The sequence below is a fragment of the Mus caroli genome, chromosome 1 (genome assembly GCF_900094665.2).
Source record: "Mus caroli chromosome 1, CAROLI_EIJ_v1.1, whole genome shotgun sequence".
In the NCBI taxonomy this organism is placed as follows: Eukaryota; Metazoa; Chordata; class Mammalia; order Rodentia; family Muridae; genus Mus; species Mus caroli.
Window position 1 is genome coordinate 170,750,642 of NC_034570.1, and position 26,004 is coordinate 170,776,645.

General features: G+C 49.0%; 2 protein-coding genes across 2 annotated transcripts; both read left to right on the plus strand.

Moving 5' to 3' along the window:
* The first annotated feature begins 9,060 nt into the window (after positions 1-9,060).
* On the plus strand, positions 9,061-15,268 carry LOC110292254 (left-right determination factor 2). The gene is made up of 4 exons (XM_021159457.1): positions 9,061-9,387; positions 10,087-10,333; positions 10,556-10,801; positions 13,613-15,268. Exons 1-4 carry the CDS (start codon positions 9,138-9,140, stop codon positions 13,974-13,976), a joined length of 1,107 nt encoding a protein of 368 aa, XP_021015116.1. The 5' UTR covers positions 9,061-9,137; the 3' UTR covers positions 13,977-15,268.
* Positions 15,269-20,685: 5,417 nt separating this feature from the next.
* Positions 20,686-24,436, plus strand: Pycr2 (pyrroline-5-carboxylate reductase 2). The gene is made up of 7 exons (XM_021159470.2): positions 20,686-20,943; positions 21,157-21,227; positions 22,216-22,395; positions 22,505-22,726; positions 22,941-23,033; positions 23,143-23,306; positions 23,819-24,436. The coding sequence occupies exons 1-7, from the start codon at positions 20,877-20,879 to the stop codon at positions 23,982-23,984; spliced, it is 963 nt and encodes a 320-aa protein (XP_021015129.1). The 5' UTR covers positions 20,686-20,876; the 3' UTR covers positions 23,985-24,436.
* Positions 24,437-26,004: the final 1,568 nt, after the last annotated feature.

Here is a 26,004-nt window from a genome sequence, read left to right on the forward strand (position 1 = left end):
CTGGCATTTCTGGAGAGAGACTGTCCAGGACGGCTTATTCTAGTGATTTCCCTCAGACCCCGTATTCATCACTATGTCTCTGTTTGCCTAGAAAACCTCTGGTTGTCAGGAATGTAAATTTCCCTGCCCTGAGTTATCACCAGCTGGGACAATTAGAATAGAGGGCAATGGGCCTTATCACTAATTCTGTAGCTTGGATAGCCTCCCTCAGGCCTTCCTCCTGTACACTCATAGTCCAGATCCACAGCTAATAAGCCTGTGCTGTTCTCCTCTGCTAGGCAGGCTGGAGTGGCAACTGGAAGTATAAGACTGGAGGCCAGGGTCCTGGGGACAGCCCTATCTGTTAAAAATGGAAGGGAGGGGAAGAGAAGAGTGAGGAATGAAAACGATTTCCACTTCCCAATGCTCTGTGACTCATATATGGACATTAAAAAGGTTATCTGTGTGCAGGGGCAGCAGAGGCTCCCGAGCCTGGCGAGTTAGAGGAACAGATCCTGGGACCAGGTTAGCTAAGGGGTGTGAGGGCGTAGCTCTGTGGGAGGACTAAGTTCTGGTGTGTTATTGCATCATGTGTGGTTATAGATGACATGCTGTGTTGCTGGGGCCGGAGGCAGGGCTCAGTGGTAGAGTGCACACTCGGTGTCCTGGAGGCCCTGAATCCAACGAGTTCTATTTGTGTGTTACAAAACAGCTTGAGGAGAGGATTATATTTTTCGTAAGACAAGGTCTTCCTGTGTAGCCCACGCTAACCACAAACTCATGTCAGTTCTCCAACCTTAGGCTCCCAGGTGCTGAGGTTACAAGCTTGAGCCCCTACATGCCTATTTTTAGAAAAGGGGCTTTGAATATTCTTCCCACGAAGCAGTAGTCATCACAACGATGTATATATACATCAAAACTTTGCACTCTACCCCATAGATAGAGACAGTTACCTAAACATTTAGAATCAGGTTGTGCAGTGGTGATGCCTGCCTTTAATCCCAGCACTTGGGAGACAGAGGCAGGCAGATCTCTGTGAATTGGAGGTCAGCCTGATCTACAGAGGGAGTTTCAGGTCAACTAGAACTATAAAGTAAGACCTCCCCCCACCCCAATAGATAGACAGGCAAAGAGACTTAAAAACAGCTGGGCTTGGTGGTACTTACCTTTGATCTCAGCACTCAGGAAGTAGAAGCAGGAAGATCTATGAGTTTAAGTCCAGCCTGGCTACCCAGAGAAGAGGAGAGAAGAGGAGGGGAAGGGAGGGGAGAGGGAGAGAAGAGGGAGAGGGAGGGGAGGGGAGGAGAGGGATAGGGGAGGGAAGGAAAGGGAGAGGGGAGGGAAGGAGAGGAGGAGGAGAGCCAAGAGTTCATGTGAGGACTGGGAAAGTGATCACCAAGGGAGGAAGGGGATGGCCCAGTATTTATTGCCAGGTGAAACCAGAGCTCAGTGCGGGTTATCACATAGACAACCTGCCTACCCACCTGGCCTGGTACTGTTAGACAACATTGCTCTGGCCAGGATCCCCATGTCTGTGTAGGTGGGGCTCTTCTTACTGTCTGTGCTTACATACACCAGCCTGCTTGGTTTGTTTCCTCTTTTTCAGCTTTAACATTGTATCTCAGCACTTGCTTTAGCATCTGTGTGGTCTCTGGCTCCATCCCTAATGCTGAGAAAGGGAGGTGTTGCCTGTTGACTTCTGACAAAGACTGACTTAACCTGGACACACGTTTCCAGTTTCTCAACTTCTTACTGCTCAGGGACTTTCTCCCCTTCCTGTCTCTTCTCTTCACTCTTTCGTATCATCTTCCTTCCCAAGAGGGCTGTGTGAGATGACTTCCTTGGCACTATTTGTTCCCACTTGACTGGAGGACCACACAGGGCTGCTTCTCTATACCAGAGATTGGCATGCCTGTCTCTGCTGCCCTGAGGGAGAGAACACTGCCCAGCTGTCACAGGGAAGGATGAGGAGAGATGCCACCACTAGGAAAGAGTTTTCAAGAAGGAAGGAAGGAAGGAAGATTTCTGCTGTGAGCTGAGGCATGGCTCATGGCGGTGTCCTTCCCTAGTATGCAATGTGTCCTGGGCTCCATCCCTCACACTCCCAAGGAGATATTACTGGAACTTGTCAAATCAGAATTATATTTTGTTTTGTTTGAGACAAGGTCTCTCCCTATATATAGGTCTGGTTGTCCTGAAACTCACTACGTAGGCCAGGCTGGCTGGCTTTGAACCTACAGAAACACACACACATACACAAATGCACTACACCACACAGTCATCACACACACACAAACACACACCACACCACACACACACTACACCACACACACACCACACTACACACACACATACACACACTTACCACACCACACAACGACCACATTACACACTCACTTACCATACACCCCCCACACCACACACACATGTACAAATACACGCATGCATGCATGCACTGCACCACACACATGCCATCCCACACATACACTACACTCATACAAACACACTCACCACACTACATTCATACAAACACACACACATACACATACATACACACCACACACAAATACAATCACCACACCACACCCACACCGGTAAGATAAATTAGAGAGGAGAATGGTATAGAAAGGTGAGGGCAAGTGAGCAGGCCAGAATGCCTGCACTCCGGTTGGCTACCAGGATCTGAGCTGGGCTGCAGAGCAGAGGAAATTCTGTCTGGGAGAGGGAGGTGCCGCCCTGGTGCATGACCAAGGGCGTGGTGGAGACCCTTGTGCATTGTGTAGAAATGGAAGGAAGAAAAGATGGTCCCAAATAGCCCCTGTACCCCCAGTCTTAGAAGTGGAAAGTTCCATAGGTGATGGGGAAAGATACAGAGAGGTATTCGGGAGGAGGAGGTAGGTGAGGGGACAGGGATTTAGAAGAAGGTGGAGGCAATTCTGGGGCTAATGCTTTCTTCCTTCTTTGTCTGCAGCGCTACATCTGAACCCAGGACCTGGAGCTAGGCAAGCTGAATTACATCCCAGGAAAATTTCCGATGTGATTTCTGTATTCTTTTAAATTTATTTTTAATTCAAGTGTACCTGCGTGGCTGTCTACCACTTGTGTGCAGGTGCCCAGGACGGCCAGGAGAGGCTGTTGAATTCCCTGGAGTTGGATTTATGGGAGGTTCTGAACTACCTGATGTGGAGCCTGGGAACCAAACTGGGGTCCTATGGAAGAGCAGCAGGCACTCTGCTGACCCAGCTCAACAGTGGCTCCTGGGGTTCTGAGCCTCTCTGTATCTGTCTCTGTTTCTCTCTTCCTAATTTATTTGTTGAGTGCATGCACACACAAGTCATGACACTCCTGCAGAGGTCAGGGGACAAGTTACAGGAGTCAGTTCTCTCTACCATTCTGGGGATTGAACTTGGACCGTTTGGCTTGGTGGCAAGCATCTTCGCATGCCGAACCATCTTGCCAGCCCTTAATTTTTATTCTCTTCTCCCTCTCTCTCTCTCTCTCTCTCTCTCTCTCTCTCTCTCTCTCTCTCTGTATGTCTTTGCTAGGGATTGAACTCAGAGCTTTGCATATGTAGGCAAGTACTCTCCTGTTGAACTGTATTCCAATCCCTAGATAATTCCAACTCAATAGGTCCCTCATTAACTTCAGAGCATTGAGTATTATACATTTTTTTTCTCTTGCGTATAACATGGTGCTGTGCAGAGTAGTAAGAAAGTAAAAGAGCTGGGGCTGGTGAGATGGCTCAGCGGTTAAGAGCACTGACTGCTCTTCCAAAGGTCCTGAGTTCAAATCCCAGCAACCACATGGTGGCTCACAACCATCCGTAACAAAAATCTGATGCCCTCTTCTGGAGTATCTGAAGACAGCTACAGTGTACTTACATATAATAAATAAATAAATCTTAAAAAAAAAAAAGAAAGAAAGAAAGAAAGAAAGAAAGAAAGAAAGAAAGAAAGAAAGAAAGAAAGAAAGTAAAAGAGCTACTTGTCTGTTCCTACTCTTAAAATTTCCAGACAGGACGGAGAAAACCCAAAACAGATCTCAGGTCGAGGTTGTTGTCCTAGGTGTGGTACCCTCTCTTTCCCCTCCCGCATCCTTTTCTTTCTTTGTATCAGAGGTAGTCAGAAGCGGAGGTACCATCCTCTGGAAGGGCTGGGTTGTCTATGAATGGAATAATCCTCTAATCTGTCTTAGACTTTTGTCTCACTGGACTGACTGCTCTGACACACCCCTGTCCCCTCTGCCCTATGTCTCCAACAGAAGAATCTTAACCTTCTGATGGCTGGACCCTGTCTCTAGTGAAATCCAGGCAGCCGGGGTTCAGGAGGCCACACGTCTCACAGGTGCCTCAAATATCAACTCCTGGAGCACACTGGCCTGGTAGAGAGTGACAGAACAGTAGGCTGTGGAAAGGGAAGGCACAGGGCCAACCCTGAAGCACGGGGGTGTTTTGCATGGCGGCTCCGTGATGCCCCACTGTGTGGAATGACTCGCCCTGGACTATGGGCCCCAGAGGATGGAGCAAACAGGGCTGTGGGAGTTCGGTGCTTGTGCACCCGCCCTAAGGAAAGCACATCAGGTGGTGGCCTCAAGTGTTTGTATTTTGCCACAGCACTTCTGTGACCACTCAGAACATTCCCAGCATAGAAGCTCCGAAGGGCGGGGCTGTGGTGGAGGAGGGGGTACCTCTGCAACAGCAAAGAAGTCTGCCCTGTCCCCGCCTTAGAAGCCCTTGGGAGAGAGATCTGATTTACACAGCTTTCTAGGACCGGAGGTGCTTTCCGGCTTTCAGGCCCGACCCAGTTCCACTTCAGACACTACGTCCCACTCAGATCCACAATATGAGGGAGAGGCCTAGCTTTTGCATCACAAAAGTAGCCCCACCCTCCCCCTACTTGGGCAATCTGCCCACTGTAAAAGTTTCCTAATCCACATCGGCATCCTTCTTTGGGCCGTGGCTAATTGCCCAATCACTGTGTTTCCCCAACAGAACTCCGAGGGCTCCTGGGAATCCACATCCAGGAGTCTTGGGAAGATTGACTCTGGGAGACTGACCCTCTGTTTTTCTGTCTGCTTCTTACACTGCCCTGCCCCCATTGGACCCCCGAGTCGTCTGGGTTCCCAAGCTGCCTGCTGCTGATGGATGGCATCTGGCAGTAAAGCCAGCAGCAGACAGAGTTTGAGGTGTGGGAAGAGCTATGACCTGTGAGTGTCTGTGTATCAGTCCTGTGTGACCCTGGAATGCTGCAGCCCCTCGGAGACTGTTTTCTCTGTACCATCTACACTGTCTGGAGAGTCAGTTTCTGCTCTGAGATGTCTGGTTCTACACACTGGCAGGGAAAGAGGATGGCTTGTCTAGACCAGTCCTTCACTGATACTGAACATCACCAGGCTCCTGCATTTCGAGGGGCGTTCCCTAAATTGGGAAGGGGGCTTAGTTTCTCAGTGTGGATCACCTATGCACGCCCCTAGAGGTCACCCCAGGAGTGCTCTGGGGAAGGGTTCTCCAGTTCAGCCTCAGGTCCCAGGGATTCTGAGTCACTAAAGCGACTCCCAGGTATTCCAGGTTTTTTCTTTTTAACTTGAAAAAAAAGGGGGGGGGGTGTTTCTATAGGCTAGAGAGATGGCTCAGCGGTTAAGATCACTGGCTCTTGTTCCAGAGGTCCTGAGTTCAATTCCCAGCAGCCATGTGGTGGCTCACAACCATCTGTAATAGGATGGATGCCATCCTCTGGTGTGTGCCCTCCTCTGGTGCGTCCAAGGAAAACCACAATGTACTCACATACATAAAATAAGTAAATATAAAGATATTAAAAAAAAAACCAAGGTGTTTTTATTGAGGGTGAGGAAACACACATATGCAGTAGACACACAGAGAAAAACACTCTCTGCAAAGCAGAGATTCCCTATTCCAGGTCCTTAGCGAGGCCAAGTAATGACTATGCAGTTCCTGTTCTACCCAGGGCCCAATTCTGAACTTCCAAGGCTTAGCTATTCTATTGCTGACCACTCTGGGTGCCCCAGAGGCCTCAGACCCAAGGTGTCCTTGAGGTGGCGGTAGAGATCCCCTGTGTACATCTGCAAGTCAGAAAGCAACTGCAACAAATGCCTGTCCTTTGGCTCTGGCACAGAAGGTCTGACTGAACACAGCAGGGCCTTGGGTGTTACATTTTGACACGAAGCCAGCTACGATGATAAGCCACAGGGTTTCCTTTCACCCGTTGCAAGGGTGGTGAACTCTTGCATATTTAAGGCACACCAGCCCAGAAGAGCTTCCAGGGACGAAGGACCTCATGTTCTGGTGGCCTGTAAATGTGACACCTCTGTGCCGTTTGGCTTGACTAAAGCCCCAAATGTTAGCATCCTATAAAGTCCCTTCCCTGTTAATCACTTGCAAAGGAAGGCAGCGGAGGCGGCGGCGTTCCTTTTGAAGACAGCCGGATACAGGGTGGGTATCTTATATTTCAGGGGCTCCTCATTAGGAGATGTGAGCTCCAGGATGGGATTAGATTTTGTTTTTCTGTTTTTCTGTGCTGGGGGATGGAACTCAGGACCTTTTATATGCTAGGAGCACCCAGACACTGAGCTACCCCCAGCCCCAAATGAGACATTTGAAGTCCTTCTGGGGCATTACCTAGTTTCCTTGGAAACAGAGGTGGGAGATAAGAGAAAAATGACTGAGAAGCAGGGCTGTGACCCTGGGACTTCCCTCTCTGGGGCCAGCTGCCTGGATTTCTATATTTCCTCTTACTTCAGCCTGCCTATCCTGTGACCCCCAAACTCTCTGTCATATATATTCAAATAGCCCTAACTTTGGCAGTCAATGTCTGCCCTTGGACAGGTCATGTAACAGTTTTACGCCTGCCTCGGTGTCTTCATCTATAAAGTGGAAATAATAATGCAAGCCTCCCTGTCTACCCCAGGGTACTGTTAGGATAAAGAGTTAATGATGCCAGGCATGGTAGTACATGCCTAGAATCTCTGCACCAGGGAGGCTGAGGTAGGAGGACTTGGAGTTCAAGGCTGGCCTGGGCTACATAATGAGACCTTGTCACAAAACAAAACAAAACAAAGCCAACACACACATCTTGCATGCATGATTTATTATGATTAGGGACAGATTTTTTTTTTCCTTTTCTTTGAAGTGGTAGAGATAAAAACCAAGGACTTGCAAATGCTAGGCAAATGCTTTACTAGAGACTTATACCTTAGCCTTATCAGAGTTATTTCTGCTCCTTTTTTTTTTTTTTTTTTTGAGACCCGGTTTTTCTATATAGCCCTGGCTGTCCTGGAACTCACTCTGTAGACCAGGCTGGCCTCGAACTCAGAAATCCTTCTGCCTCTGCCTCCCGAGTGCTGGGATTAAAGGCGTGTGCCACCATGCCTGGCAGTCATGCTCCTCTTCTAAGTTCTGAGCCCACCCACTTACTACTATAAACCTTCTACATATATGAATATGTATGTGAGAATGTGCACATATGTGTGCTCGTGCATGCACTTGTGTGTGTGTGTGTGTGTTTGGGCTGTTACCCAGAACCCATGAGCCTGAGAGGGTTTTCTCTGCTCTCGGGGTTGTTTGAGAAAGGTAGAACACAGCGCATACACACCCAAGGGCCAATGTCCTCCTGGGAAGGCAGAGAGGTGATCCCTTTCCACCAGGCCCTTTGGCCCTTAAGCTCCTCTGTGGCCACTGTTCACCTCCCATAGGCTACAGGAAAGGTTTCCTTCTGCACACACTTAGACCTCTGAGCCAGAGAGGCCTTAGGAGGCAGATGCATATATCTGTGTCGTAAGGTCTCCTCTAACTGCATACTGTGACAGGTGACTTTGTCCTGTAGTGAGCTGACCAGTATTTAAAAGATGCACTTGCAGCTAAAACCTGCCTCATAAGGGCTGTGTGGAACCCTACTCCCAGCTTGGGATGGGGTCTGACACACATGATCGATCACTCATACAGATGGATGTCTGCTGAGGATGTATCATGCATGCGCATATGTTATGTATTTGTTTTGAGACAGGGTTTTCTGTCATTGTCAACTGCTCCTTTAGATAATAAAAACACAAGGCATTGAGAATTTATAAAATTTACCAAGTATCAAGACCCAGCTGTTGTAAACTGGGAGCTAGAAGAAGTAGGGCCAGTCAGGTGCCTGCAGCTGTGGACTGGACATGCTTCCAGGCAGATTTGGCCTCTGTCTGGATGGTTTCTGTCCCTAATTCTGTGGCATGAGCAAGACACAAGCCTGAGCGCTTGTGGTATGAGCCTAGTGGGCGAGCCCTCCCAGAAGGAGTTGTTGTCTGAAGAGGCACATTCTGTGGCACTCTGAGAGCAGAGAGACATGCGCAGTCTTCATGTTTCCTGAGACTGTGCTAGCAAAATCTCTAGTTAGCAGCATCTGTCTTCCTCTGGCATGGGAGGGGTGGGGTGAGATGAGGACCGTGATGAACCTGGACAGACCCGTGGGGGAACTGAAGGATGTACGGTTCCTTTGACTCTGGGGTATCTGTGGGCTTGACCAGAGCCAGCTGGAATACAGGACTCTGCCCCCTCTTTGTTTCTCCACGGACAAATCTAGACCTCCACTGGCCCATGGAGAAGTCTTCCAGAGTCTTAAACAGGTCTGGCATAGTGATACACAGCTGTAGTCCTAGCATGCAGAAGATGAAGGAAGGAGGATTATCACAAGTTTGGGGTCCGCCTGACCTAGACTCGTTTCTGAACATTTCAGCCCAGCCATGGCTCTGCAGGTAATATAGTACTTCAACAACTGGTGAAAGAGTCTTTCTGTTTCCCCGCCCCAGGAATTCTCTGTCCCACAAAACAGACGGTGACATTATCAGATAATTCCAACAAGAGCGAACAGTATTGTTGAGAGGCAGTGGCCCCACAGACAGAAATCTCAGTCTGTGTGACTTCCAGACAGCTCTCTGTGTCCTTTCTTAGACAGCCCCTCCTCAGGGCGCAGGGGCTTGTCTCATGCTGAGTTCCCAGGAGGTCCCAGGGGTGTGACCTTTCTTGTCCTTCCTCCCTGCCCCCCACCCCAGGGCCAACTATAAAGAAGGCCAGTGCCAGCCCTCCGCAGACCATCTAGGTCCCAAGAACTTTTCAGGGCACTTTTAGGGACGCATATATCCACGATTCCTCCTGGGACAGCGCCATGAAGTCCCTGTGGCTTTGCTGGGCACTCTGGGTACTACCCCTGGCTGGCCCTGGGGCAGCGATGACCGAGGAACAGGTCCTGAGCAGTCTACTGCAGCAGCTGCAGCTCAGCCAGGCCCCCACCCTGGACAGCGCGGATGTGGAGGAGATGGCCATCCCTACCCACGTGAGGTCCCAGTATGTGGCCCTGCTGCAGGGAAGTCACGCTGACCGCTCCCGAGGCAAGAGGTTCAGCCAGAACTTTCGAGGTGAGCTCTTCCTGCTGTCCCTGGTCTCTAGACAGGGCAGACTGACCATGCCCACTCTGGTGATGTGGACCCTTTCTTTGTGTGTGTGTTGAGGGGTGTGACCATGTCCTGAGGACTCTCAGGGCCAGGAGAAGGTCAGGCTGGAGAGTCTGACAAGACCCAGACTCAGAGAAGAATAGAACAGGGCAAAACAGGATCATAGGGTATGGGTAGGTGTAGCAAGGACCCAGTTCTTCTGGAGACAGTAGTGTGACTTCTCGTGTAACTAGGACCATCTGGGACAGTGGCCAACTGTGTCTTGTGCTATGAAAACTGACGTAAATTACTGGTTGAAGCTACTTTGGGTTAAAAGCAAACAAAACGTCCAGTATTCTGAGAACAGTATAGCCTGCTAGTGAGATGCAGGAGCCTAAATGGAGCCTCTCCCCGTTAGGGCTGGGATCAGACTTAAAGAAAGCCAGACCCACAACCGACCGGGCTTCTTTAAGGACCCTACTCTCTTCAGCTTCATTACTTCTGGGTCCCAAAGTTCTTTGTACTTGGCTGGGGAGGTTTAGTGAACAAGCTCTTGCTGGAGATTTTAAAAAGGCACAGAACTGTAACGGCTCTGTCCTGGTCTCCTCCAAGTACAGTGGCTCTGCCATCCTAGAGGTCTTGTGGTACCTGGAGAGGCCCGGCTGACTCTGTCCTTGTCCACAGAGGTGGCAGGCAGGTTCCTGATGTCAGAGACCTCCACTCACCTGCTAGTGTTCGGGATGGAACAGCGGCTGCCGCCTAACAGCGAGCTGGTGCAGGCTGTGCTGCGGCTGTTCCAGGAGCCTGTGCCCAGAACAGCTCTCCGGAGGTTTGAGAGGCTGTCCCCACACAGTGCCCGGGCTCGGGTCACCATTGAATGGCTGAGAGTCCGTGAGGATGGCTCCAACCGCACTGCCCTCATCGACTCTAGGTAGGGGATGCTGCTGGATGCTGTTGTTGCTGATGTGTGTGTGTGTGTGCGCGCGCACGTGCGCGCGTGTGTTGGGGGAGTTGGGAAGTGAGGGACTCGCCCATGCAGAGGGAGGGGAGCAGCAGATGATAGGGATGGGTACCAGACGGGACAGACTCCTCCTCCAGGGCCTCCCTAACAGCCTGCCAGTCACCTCGCCTGACGCGCACTGCTGTGTCTCAGGCTCGTGTCCATCTACGAGAGCGGCTGGAAGGCTTTCGACGTGACCGAGGCCGTGAACTTCTGGCAGCAGCTGAGCCGGCCGAGGCAGCCGCTGCTGCTCCAGGTGTCGGTGCAGAGGGAGCATCTGGGGCCGGGGACCTGGAGCGCACACAAGTTGGTCCGGTTCGCGGCGCAGGGGACGCCGGACCGCAAGGAGCAGGGCGAGCCACAGCTGGAGCTGCACACGCTGGACCTCAAGGACTACGGGTAGGCTGGAGGTTGGGTGGCTAGGGATGCAATAGACCGGGTCCTCCTCCCTCTCTGCCTCCAGCCGCGCCGAGATTTTGTACCAGCTTAGGTGTGGACTGTGTAGGCTGCCCCGGGAGATGAGCCATTCCTACCTATAATATTTTCCAGCGGTGCGTTTAGAAATGGTATTATAATATTGAATTATAACATTCTATTTCCACTCTCCCTTTCAAGAGTAAGTCTTTGAAGATTTTTAGCTTCAAGCCAGGCATTGGTGGCACATGCTTTTAATCCCACACTTGGAAGGGAGAGGCAGGCAGATCCCCGAGTTCGAGGCCAGTCTGGTCTATAGAGGATAGCTAAAGCTACACACAGAGACATCCTATTTCAAAAAACCCAAACCAAACCAAACCAAACCAAACCAAACCAAACCAAACCAAACAACCACAAAAAACAGAACAAACAACAACAAAACCCATCTTATTAGGCATATACTTTAAACATTTGTATTTGCTACTATTGCGCATGTGTGTCGTGTGTACACTGTGTTCTACTCTGTCACCTTTATATGAGTTCCAGGGATCCAATCCAGCCCAGGTCATCAGTCTTGCATGGCAAGCTCTTTACCTGCTAAGCTACCTTGCCTCCCCTGCATATACTCTTTGTTGTTGTTAAAAATTCTTTATTTGGGGGGAATTTTATTCATATATACAGTGTATCTTTATCATAGCATTCTCTACTCCCCATCTTGCTCCTCCTGATAAGCATTATAGTGTGTGTGTATAGGTGTGTGTGGGTGGGTGTGCATATATGTGGTATGTGTGTTGTGTGAAATATGTGTGCATGTGTGTATGTGTGGTATGCGTATGCATGTGTGTGGTGGGGTGTGTGGTATGTGTGGTGCATGTGGAATATGTGGTGTATGTGTGTGTGGTGTATATGTGTGTGTGGTGTGCATGTGGTGTGTGATATGTGGTGTGTATATGTATGTGTGGTATTGTGGTATATGTGTGTGTAGTGTGTATGTGTGTGGGGTGTGTATGTGTGGTATATGTGGTGTATGTGTGTGGGGTGTGTATGTATGTGTGGTATGTTTGATGTATGTGTGGTATATGTATGTGGTTTGTGTAGTATGTGTGCATGTGTGAGTATGTGTGGTGGGTGTATGTGTGGTGTGTGTATATGTGTAGTATGTGTGGTGTGTGTATATGTGTGTATGTGTGGTGTGTGTGTATATGTCTGGTGTGTGTAGTATGTGTGCATGTGTGTATGTCTGGTGTGTATATGTGGTGTGTGTATGTATGTGTGGTATGTGTGGTGTATGTGTAGTGTATATGTTGTGATGTGTGTATGTGGTGTATGTGTGATGAGTGTAGTATATGTGTGTGTATATGTGTGGTATGTGTAGTATGTGTGCATGTGTGAGTATGTGTGGTGGGTGTATGTGTGGTGTGTGTATATGTGTGGTGTGTGTGTATATGTCTGGTGTGTGTAGTATATGTGCAAGTGTGTATGTCTGGTGTGTATATGTGGTGTGTGTATGTATGTGTGGTATGTGTGGTGTATGTGTAGTGTATATGTGTGATGTGTGTATGTGGTGTATGTGTGATGTGTGTGTATATGTGTGGTATGTGTAGTATGTGTGCAAGTGTGTGTGTGGTGTGTGTATGTATGTGTGGTATATGTGTGTGTGCAGTGTGTATGTGTGGTGTGTATGTGTGTCTATGTGGTGTGTGTGTGTTTGTGGTGTGGGTGTGCTTGTTCTATAGCAGGCATGTGGTGGTCAAAGGATGACCTTGAATGTCAGTGTCTACCTTAGGTCTTGTTTGAGAGAGGGGTTCCTTGTTACTCAGCATGAAGTTTGGCTACAAGCTTCCGGGGGTTCTCCTGTCCCTACCTTCTCTTTTACTTTAGGGTCATATTGATTACTGAGGCACACTACCCTGCTAGCCTTCTATGGGCACTGGGGATTTGAACTTAGGCTGCTCTCATATTTGTGCTCTTCCCCCATTGACCAATCTGCCCAGCGCTTGTTTTGTATTTTGAGGCAAGGGTCTCATAAAGCTCCGGCTGCTCTTGAATTCTCTACACAGCTCAGGATGACCATGAACCGCTGATCTTGCTATCTTCTCCTCCCTAGTGCTGGGGTTGCAGGCATGCGTCACCAGGTCACCAGCAGCATGCGCTTTTAAAAGACCTTCTTAGTCTCACTACTATGTAGTTGGCCGGGAAGTCTGTGTAGGTCAGTCTGGCCTCAGCTTTACAGATCAGTCTGTCATTGCTTCCCGAGTGCTAGGGAGATTAAAGGCAGGCATTACCATGCTCAACTTCACTGGGTATTATAGGAAGCCAAGTATGGTTTAAAGCTTCTAGGAGGGTGTGCATAGTTCATATGTACAGGCTGTACCATTTTGGTATCCTTGGGCTTTCTGGACGCCATCTCCCATGGACACTAGTCACTGAGGACAAGTTGCTTAAGATCAGGCCTTTGTCGTGAAGTTTGGTTCTATCTAGCTCTGCTTTTCACTTGTTCTCTGTCATGTCACTGAGCACCTTTGGGTCTCAGAGTCCTCAGGTATAACAAGGCTAAGACTACAACTCCCTTCAGGATTCCTCTGAGGATGAAGTACAAATATCACCCTAGATAACACATAGGCCATACTTAGTCCTGGCATACCAAGACTCTTAATAAGCAGTAGCTCACCTTATGTTCTAGACATTTATTTGTTCTTTAATCTTCACAGTGTTCTCTTTGAATACCTTGGGAAATGGTTGGTAGGACTCCCTCCCCTGCCCTGTCAGGTGACCTTTGATCTCTCACCCCTACAGAGCTCAAGGCAATTGTGACCCCGAGGCACCAGTGACTGAAGGCACCCGATGCTGTCGCCAGGAGATGTACCTGGACCTGCAGGGGATGAAGTGGGCTGAGAACTGGATCCTAGAACCGCCAGGGTTCCTGACTTATGAATGTGTGGGCAGCTGCCTGCAGCTACCTGAGTCCCTGACCATCGGGTGGCCATTTCTGGGGCCTCGGCAGTGTGTTGCCTCAGAGATGACCTCCCTGCCCATGATTGTCAGCGTGAAGGAGGGAGGCAGGACCAGGCCTCAAGTGGTCAGCCTGCCCAACATGAGGGTGCAGACCTGTAGCTGCGCCTCGGATGGGGCGCTCATACCCAGGGGGATAGATCTGTAGTCTCCCTGTCCAGAGCTGTATTCTCAGTGAGCTTGTCCTAACTTAGTGCTCATGTCTGACCTTTGCTCTGCAGTCTTGGTTTTCTTGTCCATCACCCAGTTTAAGCACTTACATGGGTAAATCATGTCACTCCAGTAGGACACACTGACCCCACTTAGCCAAGGACATGGCTATGCAGTGAACAGGTTCCCAGCTGAGTCTGTTTTCTGGCCAGATCTCAGCTTAATGTGCAACAAAACCCTACGGTGAGAACAGGGGAATCAAAAGCTCATTTACTCTTACACAGTGATTACTGGCATCAGCGTACCATGACAGGGATTGCACACAGCAGTCTGGGAAGGAGACATCTCAGAAGCCTGCAGCAGCTCCTTGTACAAAACAGTTGTTCCCATTTCTCCTAACCTTAGCCCTAGACAATGGCTGTATAGATTTCATGTGTGTGACTGCTTTTCAGTTGGCCTTGGTGTTCATGGTTATTCTATATTATTTGATTTTCCTACTCCTTTCTCCTTCTGCCCTGGTGAATTCTATGAAACTAGATGTTCCTTGATGTAATGATTCTTAAGCAATTAAAAAGTTGAGGCATGGGACACAGCACAGCACAGTCCTGATGGCTCAGGTGCATGCTGTAGATGTATTCTGTGTGCTCTCATCTTGGAAACAATGCAATAACTTCGCAATGTTAGTTCAGATTAATGTTTGGCTTGCAAAGAAAGTTTGAAGAAATTATTAGAAAATGAAATAGAGCCAACACTGGGATCCCGAAAAGGAAAAAGCTATTGAAGTTATGAAATAAGTTTTGCACAAAATTTGAGAGTGGTTCCTGGATAAGCAAGTATAGAATACATAAAATCTTATATTAGTAAAACTAAGTCAAAACACCGGGACTCTTAGGAGAGTCACTGTGTGCAATGTGCAGAAGCAGAAAGCTAGAAGAACTGCCGAGTTAAGGGTGAACCTGAGTCTTTCTGGCCACTGCCTGGCAGCTTTGCCCATGTCATTTATTATCAGATCTTCATGGGAAAATGCAAGTAGCTGACTTCGGAGCTCTGAGCTCTGGAGTATACTAAGTCAAAAGTTAAAGTTTAAATAATGATAAGTTTGCAATAAATATTATTTTGGCCGGAGGCCTGGGAATAGGGAAAGCTTGAAACTCTGGGGGAATAATTGTAATTCTTGATTCATTGTGTGATGTGGGTATTCTTTTGAATTTGATTTGGCAACAATTATACAATGTCTTTTTTTCCTATCTGCATTTGGAGTATCAATAAAAGACTGGGGCAAGAGAAAGGAGAGAGAGCGAGTCTATCGAGTGGAGAGAGAGTGGGGTGTGCATGCAGTGTGCATGAGGTGAGTGTGGAGTGGAGAGAGTGTATGGAGAGTGTGTGTGAGTGAAAGGGGAACACACAGAGGTGTGTATGAGCATGAGAGTGAAAAGAAAATTGCACAGGAGAAAAGCAGAGTGTGTACAGCCTCAAGCTGCAAATAAGCAAGCAAGAAATAGAACACACACACAGAGAGAGAGAGAGAGAGAGAGAGAGGAAGAACAACTTTAAGCATTGAAAAACTGCCTGTCAATTTGTACTCGGAAAGTTGTCTATGTCTGTTTATTACGCGCCTTCCAGATATCCCTGCTTCCAGTTGAGAACTACGATCCTGTGTCAAGGCTGGACCCCGACAAGCGATACTTAAATTAATTTACACAAAACAGAACAAAGCAAACGGAACTCCAACACGCCCTAGATAGGAGAATATCTGGAAAGAGCCCACCAGGTACTGACCCATTCCAGACTTGTCTTCCTCTCTCGAAACAAGGTCTCAGTATGTAGCCCAGGATGGTCTCTAACTCAGAACCACTCCTGCCTCTGCTTTCCAAGTGCTGAATTAGAGGCATTCACTATCATGATCAGCCCACCATAGACTTTCACAAATACCCTGAGGCCCTGGTTCTAAAAGCACTAAGAGGTGGGGAAGAGGAAGAGCTATAGGCTGGGATGCTGGTCAGGAAGTCAAATATTTAGCTTCCAGAGCTGACCACAAACAGGCGTCTCAAGGCAACGCAGAAACCTATAAGTTACTCAGGTGGCTTTAAAAAGGAGCAGTGGTTGTACCTGGCGGTGGTGCCGCACGCCTTTAATCCCAGCACTCGGGAGGCAGAGGCAGGCAGATTTCTGAGTTCAAGGCCAGCCTGGTCTACAAAGTGAGTTCCAGGACAGCCAGGGCTATATAGAGAAACCCTGTCTCAAAAAACCAACCCCCCCAAAAAAAACCCCCAAAAATAGAAGCAATGGGCTTCAGCTCAGAAGCACCACGGCCCAGGGAACAGGCAGCCTTGAGCATTGCGTTCTACTCCAGAGTCAGCACGACCCGGGTGCGTTTAACATCCCCCTAGAGAACCATTCTTCAGCAAGAATATACTTCAACACGGTGCCTTTTTCATATTTAGCAAAAAACAACAACAATGAAACATAGATAATCTGAAGAAACAAAGTTAAAGGAAAGCTTTTCACTGTGTCTTACGTCATTTCTAGGACTCTCAACCGAAGGGGATATGGGTAATGATGACAGCATGATCGGATGATACAGGGATGATCAAAGTCTCTCCAGTTTGGAAGCTTGAGGACCACAGTAACTAAGTTTAAATTCCCTATGCAAGCTCTCATTGGAAACTAGTATTTTGAGCATTGCATACACTCCATCTTTAGAAAGGATCTTGACCCTTGCCAAGGAGAGGAGGCTACGGTTGCGTGGTGGGCGAGCATTTGTGGAGCTAGGCTAGGCAATAGTGTGTGTCTATCATGAGTATCACCACTTAAATCTTTGTAACTAAAGCCAGGCACAGTGGTACACACCTTTAACCTCCACACCCAGGAAGTAGAGGCAGGTTCGAGACCAGCCTGGTCTACGAAGCAAATTACAGGTCAGCTAGGGCTGTTATAAAGAGAAACTCTGTATTGAAAGTCTTAAAAATAAACAACAAAAAATAAAATTTTGTAACTAATGCACAGAGACTAGTCCTTTGAATCTTTAGTAGAGTAACTTATTTATGTGCTAGGCTGTTTTTTTTGTTTTTTTTTTTTTTGAGACAGGATTTCTCTGTATAGCCCTGGCTGTCCTGGAACTCACTCTGTAGACTAGGCTAGCCTCGAATTCAGAAATCCACCTGCCTCTGCCTCCAGAGTGCTGGGATTAAAGGCGTGTGCCACCATGCCCGGCTTGCTAGGCTGTTTTTTAAGAAAGCCATCCGTGGGGATGGGGAGATGGCAAAGCACTGGCTACCCTTCCAGAGGACCCAGGTTCAATTCCTAACACAGATGGTAACTCACAATTGCGTGTAACTCAATTTCTACAGGATCCAACATTGTCTTCTGGCCTCTGTGGGTACTAGGCATGCATGCAATACACAGATATACATGCACACAAATTACCCACGCACATCAATAAAAACACTTTTTTTTAAGGTTTATTTATTTATTATATGTAAGTACACTGTAGCTGTCTTCAGACACTCCAGAAGAGGGCGCCAGATCTCGTTACGGATGATTTGTGAGCCACCATGTGGTTGCTGGGATTTGAACTCTGGACCTTCGGAAGAGCAGTCGGGTGCTCTTACCCACTGAGCCATCTCACCAGCCCAAAACACTTTTTAAAAAGGAATTCTTCCCACGGTTGGACAGAGAGAACAGCAGATTTCTTGTTAAGAGTAGAGATTAAATACCCTTTTCTGGTCTGGTTTTGTTGGTGCCTTTTTTTTTTTTTTTTGCTGGAGTCTACAGCCATTTCTAGTTCCTTAACACTAGGTGGCGCTCTGAACCTGTTTGCAAATGAATTCTGCTCTTGCTCTAGGAGCTGGTGCAGAGGCAAGGACCTTTTTGGTGGAAAAGCCAAACTTGTCAATCTTTCTTTGGTCTGTCTGAATTTCCTTAGTTGGTATGAACAAATATTTCTTTTACACCTCTACAGGAAAACCCACAAAACTCTATTTCCTTCTTAAGAGAAGGAAATAATTATAGGCAGTAAGCCAAACCCCATTAGAAGTGGAACTTTAAATTTTTCAATTTTGTATTTGTTTGTATAGTTTTTTTGTTTGTTTGTTTTGTTTTGTTTGAAATAGGGTCCTATTTCTTTTGTAGCCCTGGCTGTCATGGAACTCACTTTGTAGACCAGGCTGACCTTGAACTTAGAGATCTGTCTGCCTCTGCCTTCAGAGGACTGGATCTAAAGGCTTGTGCCACCACTGTGGCCAAGCTTACTCCAGTCTACACTTAGCCACACTACGTATCATTGGTTTGCATGAGATGGTTACAAAAATCCAAAGATGAAAAAATTTCATCAGTTTTGTCTTTAAAATTGGTTATCTTAGTCTGTTCTACATAGGAAATAGTGTTGCCTAATCTTTTGTTTATTTGTTTGAGACTCGGTCCCCAGGCAGGCTGTATAGACAAGGGTGACCTTGAACTTGTACCCCTAATAACCAGCCTTTCAAATGCTGGGATTGCACCATCTCACTGGGTTATGCATGGGAGGGGAAGGAGCCCTGTCCTTCATGCACGCTACTGAATGAGCTATATTCCCAGCCTTCCAACAATAAACTGGAACTTTAATTCATTTTTTCTTTTTTTTTTTAAAAGATTTATTTATTTTATGTATATGAGTACACTTTAGCTGTACTTTTTATGTATATGAGTACACTTTAACTGGTTGTAGTTGCTGGGAATTGACTTTAGGACCTCTGCTTCCTCTGGTCAACCCCGCTTGCTCTGGTCAAACCTGCTCCCTCAGTCCCTGCTTGCTCTGGCCCACAGATTTATTTATTATTATAAATAAGTACACTGTAGCTGTCTTTAGACACACCAGAAGAGGGTGTCAGATCTCATTACGGATGGTTAGAAGCCACCATGTGGTTGCTGAGATTTGAACTCAGGACCTTTGGAAGAGCAGTCAGTCCTCTTACCCGCTGAGCCATCTCACCAGCCCATAATTCATTTTATCGAGGCAGGGTTTCTTCTGTCATATATCCCAGACTGGCTTGGAACTCTCAAACATCCTGCCTCTGCCTCTAGACTCCAGCCATTGCAAGGTCTGCATAACCTGTCCTGGCTTATCTCGCTGAAGTGTTCTAACAAAGACATCAAGATTTAAATCTATTCTAAGATGTCTTCAAAGGAAATAGAGAGCTATTCTCCAAAAACTGTCATATTGGTTCTCCTTAGGTGGTGAGACTGAAGATGGTGAGCCCATGCCTGATATGTAAAAGGCCGGGGTTCCATCTGAAATACTGAAAAAGAAGGAAAGAAAGAAAGAAAGAGAAGAAAAACACAGCTTTCTACTGAACCTAATTTTTGGGTAATAGACATAGATTCCTGTGTAATAAAGGGAGTTAGGGGAGGGCTGGCTGCTGGAGATTGGCCATCTGCCTAGCCTGGGACACCTCAGTACTCTGTCCCATTGTCTGGTTCTCCCTAATTCTCGGAAAGGGCAGGCGTGTTATTTAAGGATAAGACAGGGGTGAAGGCCCTGAGGCACTGATAAAAATGATGCTGGAGGCGGAGAACACGGGGAGAGGGGAGGGAGGAGGCTGAACTGGTTTTCCTATTGGTTGGGAGGTCTGAAGGGAAGGGCTGCACAGTAGGGTCAGGGTGGGGCCCTCCTGGAGGGTGTGTCCCAAATGGCTGGGTGGGATGGTAGCTATTCATCTACCTCACTGTAGCAGAATACAAGAAAGCAGATAGTATGTACGTAGTTTCCGATTCTAGGAAGACTGGTAGGAAGGTCCATTGAGTTCAGGAACTTAAGTCCAGCCTGGGCAACAAAGCAAGAGACTTTGGCCAGGAAAAAAAAAAAAGTTCCACCTTAACTGTTTGTTCACCACAGTATGCCCAGAACTTGGCTCTATAGGTTCATCCATTAATGGAATAAATACACGTTAGAATCTTGTGTAAAATAACGTTTCGGTGGCGTTGGGAAACTGCTTATGATTTGTATACTATAGAAATGTATGTACTACACGCCTATAATCCCATCACTCAAGAGGATGAGACAGGAAGGTCACTAGTTCAAGAACAGCCTGAGCTACATAGTGAAACACTCTCCAAAAGTCAAACCCAACTTGTGGCTGTTCCTGCGCTCTCTGGTGCGTCTGGACATGTTTCGAGAATCTTTCTGGGAATAAACAATACAATTCTAATGGAAGAGAGGAGATGCCACTGGATTCGGGACAGCTCCTGAAAAGCTTCGATGCTGGGTCTCTTTATATACTCTAAAACCACAAGGTGGGGTGGGCAAACAAGCAGTCATTTCTCACTGTCTCAGCTGTTTCTCCAGGTCGTTCTGTTCCGGGTAGCAAGAGAAGTCATGCTTGGCCAACAGGCAGTGCAAGCAGTGCTTTAAGGAAATCACTAAATAAATCAACAAATCATGATCTAGTAATTCGTCTTTCCTACCTAGTTCTACTTCGGATGGAGCATGCCGAAGCTGGCTAGCTGTAGCCTGGTGTCCACGAGGGGTACATCTCTAATAGGCGTTTTGGAGATCTCACTCCTGGACCAGAGTTAGAAACCAACTCTTCTAACCAGGAATTAACCAGCGTCCCAGGCAGGTCCACGCAGGCAGGCACCAGCAGAGCTAACAGGTTCCACCCGCCGCGCCTGACGGCGATGCCGATTGGTCCGCCCGGAGATCCGAGCCTCGGATTGGTTGCCTGGGACACGTGGCCAACCGGAGGCTGCGTATTTGGCGGTGGATGCTCAGGGATACTTGGGGCCTCTCTAGCAAGTTCATCTGGTGCATCCCGGTTTGAAAGCTGTTCGGAGCAATTCGGGTCCATCTTTTTCCACGCGCGGACACTGAGCTCGGGATCCCCAGAGTCCCCGGATCGGCGCTCGCCGGGATCCAGCGGCCATGAGCGTGGGTTTCATCGGCGCGGGCCAGCTGGCCTGTGCTCTGGCGCGGGGCTTCACGGCCGCGGGTGAGCGCATGGTCAGCCTTCCCTCTCACCAGAGTGAACGAGTGAGTGAGTGGGTGGGCGGGCGAGGAGTGAATGTGAATGGATGGTAGATTTGCATCCATTTGCTGGGAGCATAGTGTCGGAGGCCCGCACTGCTAGAGCTGTTGTTGGCTTCCATTGATGGACTGCATGATTGGGCCATAATCCACAGTTGAAAAACTTTGTTTTCTGTAGGCGTCCTGTCGGCTCACAAGATAATAGCCAGCTCCCCGGATATGGACCTGCCCACGGTGTCTGCGCTCAGGGTAGGCTAGGAGGGATGGAGGGAAGTGGGCAAGAGGTAGAGGCCCAGGAAAAGCGTGTCCGGAGATGCCCTGAGTCTGGCAGGCACCGACCCTCCTCTAGGGAAGTCAGCATTGTAAGCCCTGCACCTTCTCTGAGGCAGCCTTGTGTGGTGGGAGATCCCAGGCAAAGTTAGTGTCGGATCCTACTGGGGTGAAAGTAGGCATTATAAGAAAGGTTCTTTTTGGATCACAACCATCCATAACAAAATCTGATGCCCTTTTCTGGTGTGTCTGAAGACAGCTACAATGTACTTACATATAATAAATAAATAAATAAATCTTTTTTTAAAAAAAGGTTCTTTTTGTTAGTCTGCTTTGAATTTCACTGCATAGCCCGTGTTGGCTTCTAAGTCTGGAAAATTCTGCTTTCCGATGTTGTAAATGACAGCGTTTTGAGGGGACTTGGTGAGTTACGTAGTTTCTCTCAATAAAGCTTAATGTCCCAAGTCCTCTAACATCTGGCCAATGTGGGACAGGTGAGCAGATGAAGCAGCTATGGATACTGTTTGTGTCTAGTATAGGCTTATGTCCCCAACGCTGTAGGTCCCCGATATGCACCTCAGAGCCCTAGAGGGGGCCCTGTAGAGACTTGTTACTCCGGTAAACAGCTGTGAGGTTGGGAGTGGGCTTTGCAGCTCTGCTTACAGACTCTGGGTGCTCAGCTCTTTCCATCAGTTCTCTCTCACCTGGCAGAGAGGTACGAGATTGCTGGGGTTGAGGGGACAGCCACTTTCCTGGCCACTGTGGAGAAGCTTACCATGGAACATCTGTACCTATTTGTCCGGTGGCAGGAAAGGAAAGCTGTCATTTGGGGATAGTCACGGAGCCCTGAAGGCACAGAACAGAGTGTTGGCTACAGCTGACAGAGAGGGTCTGCTATTCCATGGGTGACACGGGCTCAGCCATATTACCTAGCATTACTGACAGGGTCCCCTTCTCCTTACTGCAGAAGATGGGTGTGAATCTGACCCGAAGCAATAAGGACACTGTGCGGCACAGCGACGTCCTGTTCCTGGCTGTGAAGCCCCACATCATCCCCTTCATCCTGGATGAGATCGGAGCCGACGTGCAGGAGAGGCACATCGTGGTCTCCTGTGCAGCCGGCGTCACCATCAGTTCTGTGGAGAAGGTGCTGATGCCCCGGTGCCCGTTGTGTGAGAGGAGGGGTGGCCTGGGAGTGGCTCAGATCCGAGGGAGCTATGTCCTGGACACTCAGTTGGCTTGCTCTCCTCCTCTAGAAGCTGATGGCTTTCCAGCCGGCCCCCAAAGTGATCCGCTGCATGACCAACACGCCTGTGGTGGTCCGAGAGGGGGCCACCGTGTATGCCACGGGCACCCATGCTCTGGTGGAAGACGGCAAGCTTCTGGAGCAGCTGATGAGCAGTGTGGGCTTCTGCACAGAGGTGGAGGAAGACCTCATTGATGCTATCACCGGGCTCAGCGGCAGCGGGCCTGCCTATGTGAGTGGTCCTCACTTGCCCACTGGCTTGCATGCATCCTGGGCAGCAGCAGGAGGGGCTAGCGGAAGAGAGGGCAGCCGGCACATCTCTTGGACATGGCTGGCTGGTGGAAGGAGCTGACCTTTAAGGATTGGTTCCAGCCACCTGAGAAAGCCGCCTGTGGTGTGTGGGTTCGCGGATGCTTAGTTCCTGTGTTCAGAGAGTATCTCCACAGGCATTCATGGCCCTGGACGCCCTGGCAGATGGTGGGGTGAAGATGGGCGTGCCGCGGCGCCTGGCGGTCAGACTGGGAGCTCAGGCTTTGCTGGTTAGTGTCTTTGCGCGGTTGGCGGTTGGCGGTTGGCTTTAGGGTTGTGCTTTGGGGGAGGGGTACCGAGCTGGGCCTAGGTTGAGTCTAATGCTGCTTTGTATCTCAGGGAGCAGCTAAGATGCTGCTGGACTCAGAGGACCATCCAGGCCAGCTCAAGGACAACGTCTGCTCTCCTGGGGGGGCCACTATCCATGCCCTGCACTTCCTGGAGAGTGGGGGCTTCCGCTCTCTGCTCATCAATGCGGTTGAGGCCTCCTGTATCCGAACAAGGTGCGCGTTCTCGCTCTCCCCTGTCTGAGTTCTTCCGTTGGTGTTACTCTTGAAGATTTCATGAGCGCGGTCAGAGTCTGTGCTCTGTTGATAGCCACAGTTTTAAGCTTCCTTTAACCAAGGGTTTGCTAACCTTTCTCTACTTAGTTCTTAGCGCACTTCTGATGGCTATGATGAGCTTTGATTATGGAGATGGGTACACTCAAGATCAAACAGTTAAATGATAGAGATGGGATTCAACTGCTGACTGGCTTCAAACTCTATAACTTCCCCTAGTTTCTTTCCTTGTGTGGTCACCGATATCGCTGGAACACTGTACCTAGCTTGGATCGCACCGGATGACTGTGATACCCCCTGTTAGTGATTTGACTCTTAAGAAGCTTGGAGCTTCTCTGGTTTGGGATTCTGAGTCTTGGTGGCATTGGGTCGAGAGTCTGGGTCTGTATAGCTAAGGAAGGCTCAAAACTCTGGCTCCAAGGTTTACCATCTTCCTGGTGGGGCTTTGTTTACAGAGAACTGCAGTCCATGGCTGACCAAGAAAAGGTGTCTCCTGCTGCCCTTAAGAAGACCCTTCTGGACAGAGTGAAGCTGGAGTCACCCACGGTGTCCACGCTGGCCCCACCCAGCTCAGGGAAACTCCTTACAAGAAACCCCGCCCAGGGAAGCAAGAAGGAGTGAGGAGGACTTTGTAGGGTGTCCTTGTCCCCTGTAGTACAGGGAGGGGCAGGCTCAGGTCTGGGGGTGAAGGTGCTTACATCTGTTCACCTGGTGCCACCGAGTCCTTCTCCTGTCCCGTGGCAGAAGGTGCTCTGAAGAGGCGGCTGATGCCAGAAGTCAGCATACCTCTCTGAGACAGGTGGAGGCCTTAGAGTTAGCATCCCCCTCAGCGGAAGTCTGTGGAGAACTTTAGTTAGATCCGAGGCTGCTTCAGATTGACCTCCTGGTGAGGTGAGAGGAAACGGAAATCCTCTGAATTAAAAACACACAAAAGAGCCTGTGGCTTGGTGTTGCGGGTGGAAGTGTGGGGAGTCATCAGGTGACCTCTTGCTTAACTCTTCTGGACAGGTGACCTGTTAGAAGGTGATGTTCAGGGCTGCTTTAATAAAGATCTTATTTATTTTTGCGTTCTAGTCTCACTGTGTAGCCCAGGCTGACCTCAACTTGTGGCAATGCTCTTGCCTCTGCCTCTTCTTTTCTTCTTCTCCTCCTCCTCCTCCTCCTTCTCCTTCTCTCTGTCTTGGTCTGTCTCTGTCTCTGTCCCTCCCTCCCTCCCTCCTCTCTCTCTGTCTCTCTGACGGGGTTTCTCTGTGTACCCCCGACTGTCGTGGAACTCACTCTGTAGACCAGGCTGGCCTTGAACCTTGAACTCAAAGAGATCTGACTGCCTCTGCCTCCCAAATGCTAGGATCAGAGGTCTGCTCCCCTCTGCCCCCAATCACTGGCTTTTTCTCTACTTCTGTCATAGCTTCTATTGCTGTGATAAGACACCATGGCCAAGGCAACTTGGAGAAGAAACAGTTTGTCTTGGGCTTGCGGTTTCTGAGCATTGGAGTCTGTGCTGGCAGAGCAGAGGCACAGCAGCAGGACCAGCGGAGAGGTCACAGGAAGCAGGGCTAACCCTGAGCCTCAAAGCCCACCCTGGTGCCAGCAAGGCCATGCCTCCTAATCTTTCTCACACACCAACTGGGGACCAAGTATTCCAATTCCCAAGACTTAGGGGAGACATCTTGTCAGAAGCCAAGACCAACCCCTGCACAGTCTGCCCGTGGCCTGTTCCAGGCTCCTCGGTCCTACAGGACTCCCCAACCTGGGGCAGCCTTCAGTTCCCACTAAACACTGTGAGCTTTTCTGAGGTCCCCAGGAAAACGTTTACCTATTTGTGCCTCTGTTTTGCTTTTCTGAAACAGCAAGCAGTTCTACGTGACTGCTAACAGTAGATCCCCGGGGCGGGCGAGGCCGACTTGTCTTCTCACATGGTTTCGTCTCCTTTGGCGGGCATGGTTTTGATAGTTCAAAGACTGAATGAACACTTTGGGGCTGGAGGCGTAGCTCGGTGATAGAACATTTACCTAGCATGCTGAAGCCCTTCCTGGCTTCTGTCCCCAGTATCAAGGGAGAAAACAGATATGACAGCCCCCCCCGCCCCCCCCACTGTTCCTTTTATGGTGTGCAGAAATATAAGCACACTCCTTCCATCCCGTATGTGACTCTTGCTAAGTAACACCCCAGAGAGACTGGAGAGTTATGGGTACCCAAGGGCCTGGCTCTGTGTCCTTTCCTGTGCTCTGCTATCACTAGGAAGGCAGGTGGAATATCGAAGTGTGTATGGTGGGGGCTGGGAAAGTGACTGGGTGGGAGAGTGTGTCTAGTGTGCTTAAGGCCCTGGGCCCTGAGTCAGCAGCACCAGCAAGCTTGATGTCTTGAGTGTTGGCCCCTGGAGCTCAAATAAGGCAGCCGTGGGATGGGGGTGGAAGAACAGACGCACCACATGCATTTGTGACATGGAGGTCCATCTCCCTCCCCCGACACACACAGCATATAAAAATGGAATTTAAAAGAAAAGTAAATGAGAAGAGTATACAAGCTAGTAAGAGGGGAACCTAGGTGGGGGCAGGGCAGGAGCAAGACCTGTCAAGATGCAGCTCTTGATTTAAGACAGGATTGCTCTATAGAGCAGGCTGGTCTTGAACTCACAGCA

What these genes read in the sequence shown, in the direction of transcription:
- Pycr2 (XM_021159470.2), top strand. Translation starts at nt 20,877, where the DNA reads ATGAGCGTGGGTTTCATCGGCGCGGGCCAGCTGGCCTGTGCTCTGGCG. An exon ending in GCGGGGCTTCACGGCCGCGG is followed by an intron (nt 20,944 to 21,156) that starts GTGAGCGCATGG and finishes TGTTTTCTGTAG; the next exon opens with GCGTCCTGTCGGCTCACAAG. An exon ending in CCATCAGTTCTGTGGAGAAG is followed by an intron (nt 22,396 to 22,504) that starts GTGCTGATGCCC and finishes CTCCTCCTCTAG; the next exon opens with AAGCTGATGGCTTTCCAGCC.
- LOC110292254 (XM_021159457.1), top strand. Translation starts at nt 9,138, where the DNA reads ATGAAGTCCCTGTGGCTTTGCTGGGCACTCTGGGTACTACCCCTGGCT. An exon ending in GTTCAGCCAGAACTTTCGAG is followed by an intron (nt 9,388 to 10,086) that starts GTGAGCTCTTCC and finishes CCTTGTCCACAG; the next exon opens with AGGTGGCAGGCAGGTTCCTG. An exon ending in CTGGACCTCAAGGACTACGG is followed by an intron (nt 10,802 to 13,612) that starts GTAGGCTGGAGG and finishes TCACCCCTACAG; the next exon opens with AGCTCAAGGCAATTGTGACC.